The 18680-nt window shown below is 39.4% G+C and overlaps 1 protein-coding gene across 8 annotated transcripts in view; it reads left to right on the forward strand.

Annotated features, from left to right (window-relative positions):
• AFF3 (ALF transcription elongation factor 3) overlaps positions 1-18680 on the forward strand; it is a 643034-nt gene that overhangs the window by 446070 nt on the left and 178284 nt on the right. For all 8 annotated transcript variants that reach the window (XM_088841644.1, XM_088841640.1, XM_088841642.1 and 5 more), the window contains one exon: positions 3932-3983. In XM_088841644.1, the coding sequence (XP_088697770.1) occupies positions 3932-3983 (52 nt within the window). The remainder of the gene's footprint in view (positions 1-3931; positions 3984-18680) is intronic.

Genomic DNA, 18680 nt, shown 5'->3' on the forward strand with positions numbered 1-18680 from the left:
ATTCTGTATCCCTCTCAGTGGAACGAGCACATACGCCATTCTCCTCTTTCCCACTGTAGCGTGGGATTCTGCGGTAATGAAAGGTCATCAGACACAGACATATACTGAGTGTGTAATATGTGCTTGGTCCTGTGGAAGGCTCAGGGAGACAGATACAGATCCAGAGCGTCAAGCCAAAAGAACACAAGTGAGATTAACATGGACACATTGCTATATTTAAAACGGATAACCAGCGAGAGCCTGCTGTATAGCACAGGGAACCCTATACTCAACAGGATGTAACAACCTAAACCGGAGAAGAATCTGAAAAAGAACGCTGTTGTTCACTCGCTAAGTTGTGTTTGACTCTTTGCCATGCCATGCACTGCAGCAAGCCAGGCTTCCCTGTCCTTTACTGTCTCCCAGAGTTTGCTCAAACTCACGTCTTTTGAGTTGGTGAAGCCATCCAACCATCTCATCCTCTGTCACTCACTTCTCTTCCTGCCCTCAATCTTTCCCAGCATCCGGGTCTTTTCCAATGAGTCAGCTCTTTGCATCAGATGGCCAGAGTTTCAGCTTCAGATACACGTATCTGTATAATTGAATCACTTTGCTATACACCTGAAACTAACACAACGTTGTTAACCAACTATACTCCAACATAAAATAAAAAGTTAAAAAGAAATTTAAAAATAAAAAACACAAGTAATATAGATATACATGTACATATCTATTTACATGTGTGAGTATAAATATATATATACATAGTGTGTGTGTATATATATAATTTTTCTTTCTATGGCTCATGTTTTCTCTCTTCCTATCTGTAATTATATTTCCTCATCAAGATGACCATGGTGCACCCAAGTCTGTCTCTTATGCCCAGAGTCTTCAAAAGATCAATTCAGGTCCCTTCCAAAGGACAGCAATGTGGAATCTATTGTGAAATCAGCTGAAATAGTCTGAACGACCCTCCATAGTCCTGTTTGGTGGTGGCAAGGAAACATCTCCTGAGCACCCAACTGAAAAGTCTCTTCCTGAGCATTTTTTCTGGCTTACATTCATCATTTTTTCCCTTGGGTCCTGATAAAGAGCCTGTGATTCTTCCTGGCTTGTACACTTAGACATTTCAAGTTAACCTCAGAAATTGCATCACCTAAAATTTCCAGATATTGGGGGAGAATTTTGTGTTTCATCCTTTCTGATGAACAGACATAGTTTTAATTCCTGACCCTATCCTGAGCTTACTTTTCCCCCAGAAAGGTTAATTCATGATCAGCTGAGAGCATTCACTCCCAGACTGTTCACAAATGCCTCATTTGGCCCTGTTGCATCCTTCCTGTTTGCCAGAAACTGTTGTGTTTCCCCCGTTGCCACAACATAAGTGCTGCTAAGAGCAGAGGTAATCAGCTGCAGCTTCGCGCCTGTGCTGATCTGGCCCCTGATCCCCGCAGCCCCCAGACCCCAGGTGCAGTAAGGCCTCTGTCCCCCAGCCCGTGGGTTATCTGGCAGCATTGTTGATCAAGGTAAAACATATTTATTCAAGCATCCAAATAATGTCTTCATATAGCATATTGATTTTTTTTTTTTACTTAAGTTGTTCAGAAATGTTTACCGTTGCCGGCTGTTTACGTTCCTGATCATGATGAGACGTGGGGTGACTTCTGGTGGCTGCAGACCAGGAAACATAACCGGCTTCTCCAAATGAAAGGGGGAAAAGTCACTGTGTTTAAAAAAAATTAAACCTCTGTCTAGTTGTCATTTTCACGTTGAGTTTTAAGCCAGCTTTTTCACTCTCCTCTTTTATCCTCATCCAGAGGCTCTTTAGTTCCTCTTCATTTTCTGTCATTAAACTGGTATCATCTGCATAAATGAGATTGTTGATGTTTCACCCAGCAATCTTGATAAGGACAGAAGAGTCTGGCGGGCTACGGTCTGTGGGGGTCGCAAAGAATCAGACACAACTGAACAACAACAGTTAGTTGTCTTTAGCTGTCTTAGGTAATGCAGCTATTGTAACTCTGTATTTGGGGATTCTGGCAGGAATTGTGGTTACTTATTGGAAAGTAATTCTGGAAACTACTAAATTTGGGTTATTTTCTAGCATGAAAGTACTTGACAAGGTCTTGCCTATCTCTCAATGAGTTCACAACAGGTCTGGCCTGGAACACAAAATATGATATGGAAATATGAGCTTCAAAGTTTATTAATTTGCTGTCTCTACTTTTACTTCACCATGATTTCCTATGTTGTGGGGCTCTGTCTGATCAGTGTTTGCTGCTGAGGCAGTTAAAACAGGTGTTGTGACTTTTTTACAAGGTGGCTGCCCTTCATGGACGCTGCAAGCCCTGTGTGGGCACTCATTAACGCGGAGTCACATCTGAGAGAGATGTGTGGGCCATATAGAATAGTTTTCTTTCTCTCACAACTGATTCATTTCCTATAAGGAAAAAAGAAGCTTCCTTTTGAGTTCAGCTTGGACAGCATCTTTGCAATGTGTTCATCATGTGATTTAGGAGGTCATTCCTTAGCCTAGGTGTCAAAAAGGGGCTTGGTACAGGTAAACCTGAGGCCCTTAATGATAGACTGAGGAATTCTACGAGGTCTCCAGGCCTGACTTGAAAGAGCAAAATAAAGCAAGTTGCCACCTTCAGTCCCATCTCTTGCAACTCATAGTCTTCTCTGGGGTTTGTTAAACTGTTAGCAGTGCATAGCCAGCATCACCAGAGCTAACTCACAGTGGCAGTCGTGACCCTTCTGTCTCCTCTGCTCTTGTGCTTTAGTTGCTCAGTTGTGTCCAACTCTGTGACCCCAAGGACTGTAGCCCACCAGGTTCCTCTGTCTGTGAAATTTACCAGGCAAGAATACTAGAGTGGGTTGCCATTTTCTGCTCCAGGGGATCTTCTTAACCCTGGTATCGAATCCATGTCTCCTGCTTAGCAGGTGGATTCTTTACCACTGAGCCACCTAGGAAGCCCTTCTTCTATCTCCTAGCTTCAAGGAAATAAAAAGACGCACCTTGTAATATGAGGATGTATAGTTTCAAACCATCAGTGGTTGAGGATCTAAGAACCATAGCTACTGTGAGAGGAATTTGCCCTTTAAAACTCCAAAAACTGGACCCATTCAATCCTTGTCCATTACGGCAGAAACATTGCTTAACTAGCCTCTCACATGGTCAGGAAGGAGTTCTGATTTGCATCTTATTCTGCGTTAACAGGGTGACCCCAGAATCTGCCACCAGGGCTCTCTGTGGAGTGTCATTCTTGGGGATCTTGTAAGCTGGGGTGCAGCCTCAGTGTTGTGTACAATCCTCTTGTCCAAGCTCTGATGCTGCCCACCTGGTTTAGCTTGTGTTAGGGCTAAACACAAGCTCAACACCACCATCCCACGTGGCACTGGTGGTAAGGAACCCACCTGCCTATGCAGGAGACATAAGAGACTGAGGTTTAATCCCTGGTTTAGGAAGATCCCCCAGAGGAGGGCATGGCAACCCACTCCAGTATTCTTGCCTGGAGAATCCCATGGACAGAGGAGCCATAGGGTCACGAAGAGTTGAACACAACTGAAGTGACTGAGCATACACATGGCAGAAAGTATCAAAGCGCCTTGCATCTAGAATGCTAATGGGGTTTATTTCCTTAAATTTTCTGTAAAATGAAGGGGAAGGAAACAGGTTCCATCTGTAAGATATTCATCTTTTAACAGGGTCTCCACTCTGAGCCTCTGGTTGTTTGCAAGCAGCTCCTTCGTACCTATTCATAGATCCGTGCCCGGGCAATTGTATTACTGAGAAGAAACTATTTTGCAAATCCAGTTCTTGGACAATAAAAAGATGTTTTAAAAGCCTCCTGCTGCACATTTTGAATGATTGTTAATATTGAATCTCTCTTAAATCTTAAAGGCTGTAATACTCATATGTTGGTATTTTTTTTCTGCTTCCTTTTTTAAGAGAAAGGTGATGCCGAGCCAGAGAGTCCAGACAATGGCACATCGAATACATCGTAAGTCTCTTTCCTGTTTCTATCCCGAGTTCTTTAATATGCTTATAATACAAAATAGCACAAATATCTTGTTATAGTAATAATAGTTAATGGAAGGAAGTCTGTGGTTCTCTTTCTCATGATAATGCCTGCTTAAATGCTTTTGGATGCAGTTGCATTTTGAGGTCTTTCTAATGCTTTAGCCCAGTAAGAGTAATCTTGAAAACACAAGGCTCCTCTTTATAATGTACAGATAGATGTAATGGGATTTGATGGTATTATGGGGCAGAGGAAGGGAGCAGAGCTTTTGGAACTTGCTCAGCAACGTCTATCACTGTCATAAATAATTGGAAAATGTTTCTTACATACTGGGAGATCGTCTGTCCTACACACCTGGGAAGTACCAGTGTCATTTTAAAGCCTGCCCTTTGCAACCTCACCTCTGAATTATGTGAAATATACAATTATAGACATCTCTGGGCCATGAAGAGTTTATTCATGTTTTTGAGTTAACAAACGCAGTTGTAAAGAGATAAGAAAGGGCTCTTTTTAAACACATTCTTCGTTCCACATTTCGTCTTTCTCCTCTACAATACTCAAGCAATCGAAAAAATGTTTTGATGATTAATTTGACGCCAAATTTATGTGCCAAAGTTTACATAACTCATGAGCTAACAAATTATTTTAGCTGAATAGGAATTAGTAACAGGTTTTTTTCTTTAAAATCATTATTTTTATCATTTCTGAGGAGTTAAATGTTATTTATTTTAAGACAGTTTTTGTGAATATATCTATATTTGGACCAGTGCTCTTGTTACTAAGCATTTAAAGTGCTTTCTACCATTAGAAATGACAGCTTGTGAAATAACATTATTGAGTGTATTTGTCCAAGATGTGTTTCTCAGTCTAGGAAGAGTCTTTGGCTTGCATAGGATGACTTTATTTCATAAAGATTGTGATTATTTGCTATTCTATCTTAATATATTATCCTAAAAGTTATAAGTGGTTCTATTATCATGATTTCTAATGATATAATGAATGTGACTGGTTTAAAATTGTTAAAATATTACTAGTATTTAAATTTTTTACTATATAAAATAGGAAAAGGGTTTTAATGCCATCTGGAGGCATTCTAGAGAACTGAAAAGGGTAGAGTCATTTTTAAAAATTTAGTTCTTTTGAGCAGTATTTGAGACTAGATAAGAATTCATGCAACTAAAATGTAAACTATTTGAGAGTAAGTTTTATTTTTATAATTAATTTTATAAAAGTGTTAATTATTATAGAAGCAACCATTTTTCAACAAAATCATTTTAAAAACAGACAAAGATACATTCAAAAATATGTTGAAAAGCAGCTAGCATCCTACATTTATTTTTTTCAAATTTAAAATCACATACAGTGGGAATTCGCTGGCTGTCCAGTGGTTAAAACTCCATACTTTCACTGCCCAGAGCTCAGGTTCAGCTCCTGGTTGGGCAACTAAGATCCCACAAACCTCACAGAACAACTGAAAAAGAAAAATCACATTCAATAGACTCAAATTGTGTTAATACAGTTTGATGTGCCACTGAAGTTCTCCTTCCCTTATACATTTCTGAAAAGTCTTAGTTTCTATAACTCATTACCTTAACAAAATCAAAGTGTTGTCTTAGAAATTACTTTTAAACCCTCCAGAGATTTGTGAATAGTGAAAGCTTGAAGCATCACCCCACACTCCTGAACAAAGCAGTTCCTTATTCATCTGCTCACATCCTGCCTCTTGAACTAGAAATAGCAGAAATAAAGTCTGAGGTTGGACCTGTATTAGAAGTGGAGACTTCTGAGCTTGATCCTCTCAAAGAGCCCTCTACCAGTGGTTCTGTTATGATTAGGCAAGAGGAATAGCTTATTATGAATAAAGAGCAGGAACTCAGGCTGCCTTAGACTCGGGTAGAGATTTACAGTCTCTGTGTGATACCCTATCTGAGCTTTATCTATGTAGACAGGTAAGTAGGGCAGGGATAGTATCCTTATTTTTCATATAAGGAATCTAAGGATCAGAAAAGTCATTCAATTTAAGTGATAAAACTAGGACACAAATCTTAGGATATTTTGCTTTGTTGGCCACTTACCATGATGAGGGGGTGAGTGGATCTTAGGAGACAAAAGAGAGTCGTAAGTCACACCAAGCAGAAAAATGGGGATCTATTTATTTGTTAAATGGTAAGCATATTAGTTTGCTAGGGCTTCTGTAACAATATAGCGCAGACTGGGTCCCATAAACAAGAGAAATTTATTATCTGAGTTCTGGAGGCTAGAAACCCCACATCGCCATTAGGGTTTGTTTCTCCTCTGAAGGACCTTTTTCTCGGTCTTGTTCACTGCAGACGAATGTCCCCTGTGTTTCTTCACACCACCTTCCTCCTGTGCATGACTCTGTGCCCACACCTCCATACTTCCCTTTTCATAAAAACACTAGTTATGTTGGCTTTGGGCCCACCATAATGTTTTCACTTTAACGTCGTTCCCCTGGTGAAGACCCTGTCTCCACGTAAAATCACATTCTGGAGTACTGGAAGTTAGGACTTCAACATGTGGATTTTGAGAGGATACTCACCATTAAAGGTCAGGACAGTCATAATGATTCTGAAGCCAGTTCAGCAGAATCAGAGTGTACAGATGCCAGAAGATGGAACAAGCTGAGAGGACCTGATGTGCATCTGCTAAGTCACTTTAGTCATGGCCAACCCTGTGTGACGCCCACCAGGCTCCGCTGTTCATGGAATTTTCTAGGCAAGAAGACTAGAGTGAGTTGCCATGCCCTCCTCCGGGGGATCTTCCCCATCCAGGGATTGAACCCAGGTCTCCTTCATTACTGGGAGGTTCTTTACCATCTGAGCCACCAGGGAAGCCCGAGATAACCTGAAACAACAGACCAAAATTATGAACTCCATGGGAACTGAAGGGGTGAAGCAGAGCAAAGAAAACTGTCAATAACATACACACAGGCACTGGGAAACATACATCTTCCACATTTGTGGTTTGGTGGGAAAATGTCAACTTCCAAAATGCCTCTGCATCCCTTTGTCTGTAGAGTTCTATGAACTGTCAGTTATTTAAAGGCATTTTATGGAATTAAATTGTAGTATAAAATTGAGTCTCCATACAGCTCATTTGCCAAGGAAGCATCTTTCCTCACTGGCCTCTTTTAAAAGTGAGGTGGCTTAGTTGTGAAGTCATGTCTGACTCTTATAACCCTGCCAGACTGTACCCTGCCAGACTCCTCTGTCCATGGGATTCTCCAGGCAAGAATACTGGAGTGGGTTGCCATTTCCTTCTCCAGGGGATCTTCCTGACCCAGGAATCGAACCCAGGTCTCCTGCATTGCAGGCAGATTCTTTACCAACTGAGCTGGAGATTAGCATTATTTGTGATGGGCAAGACATGGAAGCAACCTAAGTGTTCGTTGATAGATGAATGGATAAAAAAAAAATGTGATATATGTACACAATGGGATATTGTTCAGCTTTAAACAGCAGGATATCCTGCTATTTGTGACAACACAGATGGGCCTTGAGGGCATCGTGCTGAGTGAAATAAGTCTGACAGAAAGATGAATACCATATAACCTCACTTGTATGTAGAATCTTTAAAAAAGAGAGAGAGAGAGTGCTCATAGATACCAAGAACAGATTAGTAGCCTCCAGAGGCTGGGGGTGAGGAGTGGACAAAATGGGTGAAGGCGGTCAAAACGTACAAACTTCTAGTTATAAAGAAGCCCTGGGAATGTAATATAAATCATGGTGACTATAGTTAATAATCCTGTATTAAATATATACAAGTTGCTAAGAGTAAATCTTAAAAGTTCTCATCACACACAAAATAGTGTAACTATGTGTGGTAATAGTTATCAACTAGACTTACTGTGGTGATCATTTTGCAGTATATACTTGTATGGAGTCATTACTGTTACATCAGTAAACATCACCTACTGAAACCAGTAAATAAGAGCAGGAGGTTAATCATAATACATGATACATCACTGTAGAGGGATTGCCTTATAGTACAGAGTAGTCTGGATAACACCTGAGGATCCTTTCAGGATATATTATTGAATGGTTTTCTGAGTATTCATAAAGATGTGAGGTACAGTTTATTCTTAGCACACCCATAAATTAAAATTTTTGTGATAGAGTGCCAGTGTTCTCAGTGATAGAGAAGCTTATGTTGGATTAACTCTCCTGCTGATAACTATTGAAAACTCCAGATGAAATATTCTTAAAAAAACAAAACTTAAAATTTGAAGACACTAGAGTCTGATTGAGAATAGGCAGAAAGTGTTGGCAGTTTGACCCTTGAAAGAAAGAAATTGGAATGCATGAGATCTACATTTATACTGCTTCTCCTCTGAGGGCACTCCACATTCCACAAAAAGCAACTGCAATTCAAGGCCATAATTATATAATCTTGAAGTGTCTGAAGATGGAGTTCAAGGCTGCCAGGGTGGCTGGGATTTAAGGGAGGAAATTCCAGAGAGAAGGCAGCCGTACAGAAGAGAGTTCCACTTCTGTATTTAAATTCCCTGTCATGCTTGAATGACTTCTAAACTGCATATGTATGGGGAAAGGCCAAAAGTCCAGTGGAAAACAGTGACTGAACCACTGAAAAGCTGAGCAGAGGTTTCAGCGTCTGTCTGCTCCCTACAACGACTGCCTATAGAGTATGGAATTTGGATCTCACCCAAGTTATAGGGAATGTAATGTAAATCATTACAAACACTTGGCAAACACTTGGGTTTTTTCTTGAAACCTCAGAAAGGCCTTCCTTTAAGAATAAAGAATTCTCCCTAAAACTTAAGGGCAAAACCAAAGTAGATCATAACAAAACATAATCCTAAGTATTCACAAGTTCAGCCAGTGATTTGTCTGAAAGAACAAAGATATTAATACTCTAAAGGTATAAAACAGAATCTAAGGCCTCTATAACATACTATTCAAAATATTTATTGCCTAACCAAAAATTAAAGAATATGTGTAGGAATAGGAAATTGTTATCCATAATCAAGAAAAAAAAGTAATTACTATAATAGAACTTGAAGTAACCTAAATGTTGGGATTTTCAGACAATAACTTTAAAGCAGATATTAAAATATGTTAAAGAAAATAAACAAAAACATAGTCATAATAAGTGAAAAAGAGGACTCTCAGCAGGGAAATGGCAATGATTAAGACAAACCAAATGAAAATTCTGGAACTGAAAGGTAACATGTTTGAAATGAAAATGTCACTGGATAATCTTAAGTGAAAGATGGAAATGATGAAATTATGGGTAAATAAACTTCAGATCAGTAAGCATTATTAATATGAAGAACAATGAGAATGAAGATTAAAAACAATGAACAGAACCTCAGTGAATTATAGGACAATAACCAGCAGTATAATATACATGTAATTGGGATCCCAGCAGAGAGGACAGAAAAGTAAATCAAAAAATGTAGTTGAAGAACTAATAGCTGAAACTCTCCTAAACTGACTGAAAACATTAACTTACATGAAGCTCAACAAATCATGCTGCTAAGTCGCTTCAGTCGTGTCCAACTCTGTGCGACCCCGTAGACGGCAGCCCACCAGGCTCCCCCATCCCTGGGATTCTCCAGGCAAGAACACTGGAGTGGGTTGCCATTTCCTTCTCCAATGCATGCATGCTAAGTTGCTTCAATAGTGTCTGACTCTGTGCGACCCTATGGACAGCAACCCACCAGGCTCCTCTGTCCGCAGGATTCTCTAGGCAAGAATACTGGAGTGGGTTGCTATTTCCTTCTCCCAACAAATCCTAAACAGGATAAAGAAAAGTAAAACCACACCTTGAAAGATTATAGTAAAATTGCTGAAACCTAAATTAAAGAGATCTTGAAAATCTTAAACATTGCTAGAGAAAAATGACATATTATGCTTAAGGTATGAGTGATGCAGTTAACCAAAGGATTCCTACCACAGAGTACAGAGGCTGGAATACAAGCAAAGACATCATTAAAGTGCTGAAAGACAAAAAAAAAAAAAAGAAGATAAATGTCAAGTTAGAATTATAAATCTAGCAGAAATATCCTTCAAAATAAAGTGAAATAAAGTTGTTTTTGATGTTATATAATCTGAGAGAATTTGTCTCCAGTAGGCCTGCACTAAAATAAATGATAAAGGAAATTTGTCAGACTGAAGGGTAATAATATCAGGTGGAAGTTCAAACCTACATGAAGGAAGTATTTATAGGACATGAAAAATATATGTGTAAATATAAAAGATTATTTAATGCTAAAAACAAGATACTATTTTATGGAATTTATGATGTATGCAAATATAAAATATATGATAAAATAGCTCAAAGGATAAGAGAGGGTAAATGGAATTGCATGACTACAAGATTCTTACATTTTAAGTGAAGTGATATATAATAATATTAAATTCAAGTAGACTGGCAGTAAGTTAAGAATGCATAGTGAAATACCTAGAAAAAACACTAAAAAATATCCAAAAGAGCATAAATGTCATTGGAGGCATTAAAATAAAATACCAAAATAGGTTAGATTTAAAAGACTGCCTACTGTCTTTAAGATATCCAATTTAAATACAAAAACCAGTACGTTGAAGCCAAAAGAGGAAAAGGTACATTGTGTAAATAGTAAGTATAAGAAAGCTAGTGTGATACTATTAAACTACCAAATAGAGTTCTAGATGAAAAGTATTAGAAGAGGTAAAACAACATTTTCTCATTCTAAAAAGGTTCAGTTCAGTTCAATCGCTCAGTCGTGTCCGACTCTTTGTGACCCCATGAATCACAGCACGCCAGGCCTCCCTGTCCATCACAAACTCGTGTCCATCGAGTCGGTGATGCCATCCAGCCATCTCACTCTCTGTCGTCCCCTTCTCCTCCTGCCCGCAATCCCTCCCAGCATCAGAGGGATTAACTAAAAAGGTTAGTGAATGAAGAAACCATAACAATCATAATATGTATGTATGTACTAATAGATCATCAAAATATATGAAACAAAAACTGACAGACCAACAATAGAGATTTTTAAATCCCTTTCTTCAGTAATCGATTAAACAAGTTAAGCAAAATATTAAGAAGCATATAGATTTGAACATTAACAACCGCTGTCCTAACTGAAATTTATAAAACACTACCCAAAAAGTGTAAGATATAATCTGATCAAGTGCACATGATTCGCTCACCAACATAGACCTTATTGTGCAGAGTTAAGGACCTATCAATAAATTCCATAGGATTAAAATCTTAAAGAATATGTTCTATGATCACAGCATGATTCCATTATAAGTAGATAGCAATGGAATTCCAGAAAACCTCTAATATTTAAAGGTTAAATAGCATCCCTAAATAGAATAATCACAAAGGAAATTAGAAAATAATTTTAACTGAATGAAAATGCATATCCAATTTATGGGCTTTTATTGGATTCACGAAAGCAATATGCACAGCAAAAAACAAATGTATAACTTTTCATGGCTAGATTAGAAGAGAACAAAGGTGAACATCTGTAATTTATATTTCCACCTTAAGAAGCTAGAAAAGGAAGAATAAATTAAACCGAAACAACTAAGAAACACATAATAACAATAGGAGTAGAAATTGTAAAACAATGGAGAAAATTAAGAAAGCCAAAATTTGTTTCTTTTAAAAATTTAGTAAAATTAGCAAAACACTGACAGGACTAATCAAGGAAGAAAAGAGGAAAAATATAAATTACCAACATTAGCAAAGAAAAAGTGGTCATAACTGCATATTCTACAGAAATTGAAACAGTAATAACTGGATATTATGAACTAATTTCTGCTAATTAATTTGACAGCTTAGATGAAATAGTCAATTTCCTCAGAAAATATAATTTATCATAACTGCCATGAGAAAAAAATAGAATATCTGAATGACCCTATTACTATTAAAGAATTTGAATTTGTATTCAAAACTTTTCCACAAAGAAAATTCCTCCAGAGCCAGGTGGTTTCACTGGCAAATTCCATCAAAACTTAAGTAAGGAATGTTTCTATCAAAGAAACACCAACAAATGAACTACTAGTCTTACACAAACTCCTTTAGAAAATAGGAGAGGAAGAAAAACTACTGAATTTATTGTTATAAAGTCAGTATAACCTTGATACCAAAATATGACATAGAATTATAAGAAAGAAAGTTATCACCAATAAGAAAGTTATCACCCAATATTTCTTATAAACATTAAAAACTTAAACTTCTTAACAAACCATTAGTATATAAGATCCAATGATACATAAGAAGGATATGATTCATTATCACCAAGTAGGGTTAATCACAGGAATGAATAGTTGACTTAACATTAGAAAACATAATAAAAAGCAGAGACATTACTTTGCCGACAAAGGTCCATCTAGTCAAGGCTATGGTTTTTCCCGTGGTCATGTATGGATGTGAGAGTTGGACTGTGAAGAAAGCTGATCGCCGAAGAATTGATGCTTTTGAACTGTGGTGCTGGAGAAGACTCTTGAGGGTCCCTTGGACTGCAAGGAAATCCAACCAGTCCATTCTAAAAGAGATCAATCCTGGGTGTTCATTGGAAGGACTGATGCTAAAGCTGAAACTCCAATACTTTGGCCACCTCATGCATCGAGTTGACTCACTGGAAAAGACTGATGCTGGGAGGGACTGGGGGGCGGGAGGAGAAGGGGACAACAGAGAATGAGATGGCTGGATGGCATCACTGACTCGATGGACATGAGTTTGAGTGAACTCCGGGAGTTGGTGATGGACACGGAGGCCTGACTTGCTGCGATTCATGGGGTTGCAAAGAGTTGGACACGACTGAGCGACTGAACTGAACTGAACTGAATATAATCTACCATATTAATAAAATAATGGAGAAAACCATATGATCCTCTAAATAAATGAAGAACGGGCATTTGACATGGTTCAGCACCCATCTATGACTTTTAAAACTCTCAGGAAACTAGGACTAGAGGAGAACTTACTTTATCTGACAAAGGGAATCTTCCCCCACACCTCCTGCTAACATCATATTTAATGGTGAAATACCAAACACTTTCCTCCTGAGATCAAGAACATAGCATTAATGTCTGCATTATCTCCTCTATTTAGCATTGCACTGGAAGTTCTCAGTTCAGTTCAGTTCAGTCGCTCAGTCGTGTCCGACTCTTTGCAACCCCATGAACTGCAGCACGCCAGGCTTCCCTGTCCATCACTACCTCCCAGAGTCCACCCAAACCCATGTCCATTGTGTCGGTGATGCCATCCAACTGTCTCATCCTCTGTCATCCCCTTCTCTGAAGTTCTAGTGAGTGCAATAAGGCAAGAAAAGGAAAAAATAGACATAAAGATTGAAAAATCTTTTGGAAAAATCTTTCTGAATGATTGTTTATAGAGAAAATCCTAAGAAATTTAATAAACAACTACTAGGGCTTCCCAGTGGAGAAGACAATGGCAACCCACTCCAGTATTCTTGCCTGGAAAATCCCATGGACAGAGGAGCCTGGTAGGCTGCAGTCCATGGGGTCGCTAAGAGCCGGACACGACTGAGCGACTTCACTTTCACTTTTCACTTTCATGCATTGGAGAAGGAAATGGCAACCCACTCCAGTGTTCTTGCCTGGAGAATCCCAGGGATAGGGGAGCCTGGTGGGCTGCCGTCTGTGGGGTCGCACAGAGTCGGACACTACTGAAGTGACTTAGCAGCAGCAGGGCTTCCCAGGTGGTACTAGTGGTAAGGAACCCGCCTGCCAATGCAGGAGAGATAAAAGAGACAGGTTCAATCCCTGGGTCAGGAAGATCTCCTGGAGGAGAGTGTGGCAACCCACTCCAGTATTCTCGCCTGGAGAATCCCATGGGCAGAGGAGCCTGGTGAGCTACTGTCTACAGAGTCCAAAGAGTTAGACACGACAGAAGCAACTTAGCACACATGCTACTAGAACCAATGAATGAATTTAGAAGGGTCAGTTTACAAAACTCAGTTGTGTTTCTAATAGTGATAAACAGTTAACAGCTGCAAAATGAAATAAAAGCCACCCTGTTTACAATGATATAAAATGCTGAATAAATTTAGCAAAAGACATATAAGACTTATACACTGAAAGTCATTAAACCTTGAGGAGAGAAATTTTAGACTTAGATAGATGGAGAGAAGTTCATAAATAGGAAGGCTAATTGAGTCTTAATATGTCAGTTCTCATACAAGTACAACACAGTGTTAATCAAAGGGCAGTAGGACACTTATAGAAAATGACAAGTTGCCTTGCAAGTTTTTATAGACAAGCAAGGGACCTGGGTAGCCAAAACAGTGTTGAAGAAGAGCAGGTTTGGAGACCTTACAGTATCTGATTTCAAGGCTTACTGTAAAACTAAGATAATTAAGATAGTGTGGCATTGACATAAGACAGATAAAATCGAGTATGGAAGTTCAGTTCAGTCGCTCAGTCGTGTCCGACTCTTTGCGACCCCGTGAATCACAGCACGCCAGGCCTCCCTGTCCATCACCAACTCCCAGAATTCACTCAAACTCATGTCCATCGAGTCAGTGATGCCATCCAGCCATCTCATTCCCTGTCGTCCCCGTCTCCTGCCACCCCCAATCCCTCTTAGCATCAGACTCTTTTCCAGTGAGTCAACTCGACACATGAGGTGGCCAAAGTATTGGAGTTTCAGCTTTAGCATCAGTCCTTCCAGTGAACACCCAGGATTGATCTCCTCTAGAATGGACTGGTTGGATCTCCTTGCAGTCCAAGGGACCCTCAAGAGTCTTCTCCAGCACCACAGTTCAAAAGCATCAATTCTTCGGCGATCAGCTTTCTTCGCAGTCCAACTCTCACATCCATACATGACCACGGGAAAAACCATAGCCTTGACTAGATGGACCTTGGTTGGCAAAGTAATGTCTCTGCTTTTTAATATGCTATCTAGGTTGGTCATAACTTTCCTTCCAAGGAGTAAGTGTCTTTTAATTTCATGGCTGCAATCAGCATCTGCAGTGATTTTGGAGCCCAAAAAAATAAAGTCTGACACTGTTTTCACTGTTTTTCCATCTATTTCCCATGAAGTGATGGGACCAGATGCCATGATCTTTGTTTTCTGAATGTTGAGCTTCAAGCCAACCTTTACACTCTCCTCTTTCACCTTCATCAAGAGGCTTTTTAGTTCCTCTTCACTTTCTGCCATAAGGGTGGTGTCATCTGCATATCTGAGGTTATTGATATTTCTCCCAGCAATCTTGATTCCAGCTTGTGCTTCTTCCAGCCCAGTGTTCCTCATGATGTACTCTGCATATAAGTTAAATAAGCAGGGTGACAATATACAACCTTGACATACGCCTTTTCTTATTTGGAACCAGTCTGTTGTTCCATGTACAGTTCTGACTGTTGCTTCCTGACCTGCATACAGGTTTCTCAAGAGGCAGGTCAGGTGGTCTGGGATTCCCATCTCTTTCAGAATGTTCCACAGTTTATTGTGATGCACACAGTCAAAGGCTTTGGCATAGTCAATGAAGCAGAAATAGATGTTTTTTTGGAACTCTCTTGCTTTCTCCATGATCCAGCGGATGTTGGCAATTTGATCTCTGGTTCCTCTGCCTTTTCTAAAACCTGCTTGAACACCTGGAAGTTCACGATTCACATATTGCTGAAGCCTGGCTTGGAGAATTTTGAGCATGACTTTACTAGCGTGTGAGATGAGTGCAATTGTGCGGTAGTTTGAGCATTCTTTGGCATTGGCTTTTTTTGGGATTGGAATGAAGACTGACCTTTTCCAGTCCTGTGGCTACTGCTGAATTTTCCAGATTTGCTGGCATATTGAGTGCAGCACTTTCACAGCATCATCTTTCAGGATTTGAAATAGCTCAATTGGAATTCCATCACCTTCACTAGCTTTGTTCGTCGTGATGCTCTCTAAGGCCCACTTGACTTCACATTCCAAGATGTCTGGCTCCAGGTGAGTGATCACGCCATCGTGATTATCTTCATCGTGAAGATCTTTTTTGTACAGTTCTTCTGTGTATTCTTGCCACCTCTTCTTACAGACCCACATGGGGTCGCGGAGAGTTGGACACGACTGAGCAACTGAACTGAACTGAACTGAACTGATTTTTGATAAAGACATTAAGCTGTTGAGTGGGGGAAAGCCAAGTCTTCAACAAATGGTACTTGAGCAGCTGCTGGGGAAACATATGAATCGCATACCAGACACAATAGAGATGGATCACAGACCTCAACAAAGAAGCCAAAACTGCAAAGCTTCTAAAAGAAAGCAAAGGACAATTTCTTTATAACCTGCAATGATTTCTTACAGAAACCACAAAACGACAGAAAAGAAAACCCTGATGAATTGGACTTCATCAAAATTCTAAATCTATGGTCATTGAAATGACAAGACACAAACTGGTAGAATATATTTACAGTACATATATCTGATAAATACTTTGTATCCAGAATATATAAGGAACTCTGACAATTCAGTAACAAAATGATGAAAACACAGATGTTTTTTAAATGGGCAAAGCCTTGAACAGACAAAAAAAGATATACAAGTGGTCAATAAGGAATTGAAAACAGTCATTTTACTAGTAATATTCATCTTCAGGGAAATGCAATAAAGCCACAGTGAAATACTACCATATACCCACTACAATGATTAAAACTGAAAAGACCAACAACACCAAACAGTCACGGGTTATGAAGCAACTGAAACTCTTGTGTATTGCTGTTGTGAGTGTAAAAATGACATAACCATTTTAAAAAACTGTTTCTTATGCACACATTTATTGCATTCCCCAGCAATTAGGCACACACTTCCATTTGTAATTATTAACATGGGACAAATGAAAAACATATGTCATTTAAAAGATCAGTACAAGAATTTTAATAGTGGCTTTATTCTTGATAGTTAGAAACTGGAAACAACCCCAATATACATTAACTGGTAAACGGATAAACAATTCTGGCATATTGGAATACTAGAATACTTTCCAATGTAATGGAAACATAATGGAATACTTCTAATAAAAAATTAACAAATTCCCCAACATCATATTTAGATTCAGTGCAATTTGAATCAAAATTCCAACAAGTTATTTTGTGGATTTCAACAAACTGATTGTAAAGTCTATAATGGAAAAGCCAAAGACTTCGAATAGCCAATACAATAAGAAAGAAGAACAAAGTTGGAGGACCCAGACTACCCAGCTTCAAGACTTACTATAAAGTTACAGTATTTAGCAAAAGAATGAATAAGCAGATGATGGAACACAATAGAGAGCCCAGAAACAGACCCACCTAAACACAGTCAGCTGGCCTCAGAAAAACAATTAAAGACAACACAATGGACATAGATGGTCTTTCCAACAAATGGTGGTAGAGAATTGTGTATCCACATAGTAAAAAAATGAATCCAGACCCAGCCTTACACTCCTCACTAAAATTAACCCAAAATGGATCACAGACCTAAATGTAAAACATAGTACCGTAAAACTCCTGGAAGATCGCATAGAAGAAAACCTACACGGGAACTTCCCTGACAGTCCAGTGGTTGAGACTCCATCATGCTCCCAATGCAGGGGACGTGGGTTTGATCCCTGGTCAGTGAACTACGATCCCACCTGCTGCATGGCACAGCCAAAAGAAAAGAAAAAAAAAAATCCCCTTTTTAGAGCAAGTGACTAAGGCGGTACGGGCAGCAGAAGAGCAGACTGAAATCCTTTTAGATTTTACATCTTTACTAGAAAAGTTCTAGAAATAACGAGCAAATGGAGATTTCCAAGACACAACCCTGCAATTTGGCAGGGTGACTGTGCTTGCTTAATCCAGATTTGCCCACCACTGGCCAATCAGTGCTCAAGTCTGAGGTCAAAACCATAGGCTTGTAGAAAACTCCTAAGGCAGGAGCTGTCTGCATTTGAACAAAATAGCAATAACTTTAAAGAATAAGTGAGGATTCAGAATGACCTTCATAAATTAAGGAAGCTGGATTAAACACAAACAGTTAAATTCCTGGGAAGAAGAAATAACGAAATGTAGTGGAAGGAAGTGGCCTCCCCGGTGTGCACATTGTGCAATGAACGACTGGGAAACTACTATGAGATCAAACTGAACGAGAGCAACCCACAAAACCTTCCTTCTTCAGAGTTAACACAGTGGTTGGAATACATAGTCAGGGCCCATTACCTCGTGGGCACTCAGTAAATTCTTATTAGTAGTATTTAGCAGTAATAGTATGTGACAGAGAGAGTGGAAAGAGAGGAAGCAGCCCTGTCTCTGCGGTTGGTACAGATCTGAGCTTAATGAGAATTTTCATCTCTGCTTTTGAAAAGATAACACAATTAGCAAGGGTTCAGGTTACAAAGACTCTTGAGAGCCCCTTGGACAGCAAGATGAAACCAGTCCATCCTAAAGGAAACCAGCCCTGAATACTCACTAGAAGGACTGATGCTGTATGTCTAGTACTCTGGCCACCCGCTGTCAAGAGCCGGCTCCCTGGAAAGGCCCCTGATGTTGGGAAAGACTGAGGGCGGGAGGAGATGGGGGCGACAGAGGACGAGAGGGCTGGATGTGTCACTGACTCAGTGGATGTGAGTTTAAGTTAAATTCTGGGCGATAGTGAAGGACAGGAAAGCAGTCCATGGGGTTGCAAGGAGTTTGATGTGACTTAGTGACTGAACAGCAGCAAGAAGTTTACAAAGTTCTCCTAGTG

The sequence above is a fragment of the Moschus berezovskii genome, chromosome 11, assembly GCF_049115385.1.
Source record: "Moschus berezovskii isolate FMDL1 chromosome 11, NW_MosBer_1.0, whole genome shotgun sequence".
Lineage (NCBI taxonomy): Eukaryota > Metazoa > Chordata > Mammalia > Artiodactyla > Moschidae > Moschus > Moschus berezovskii.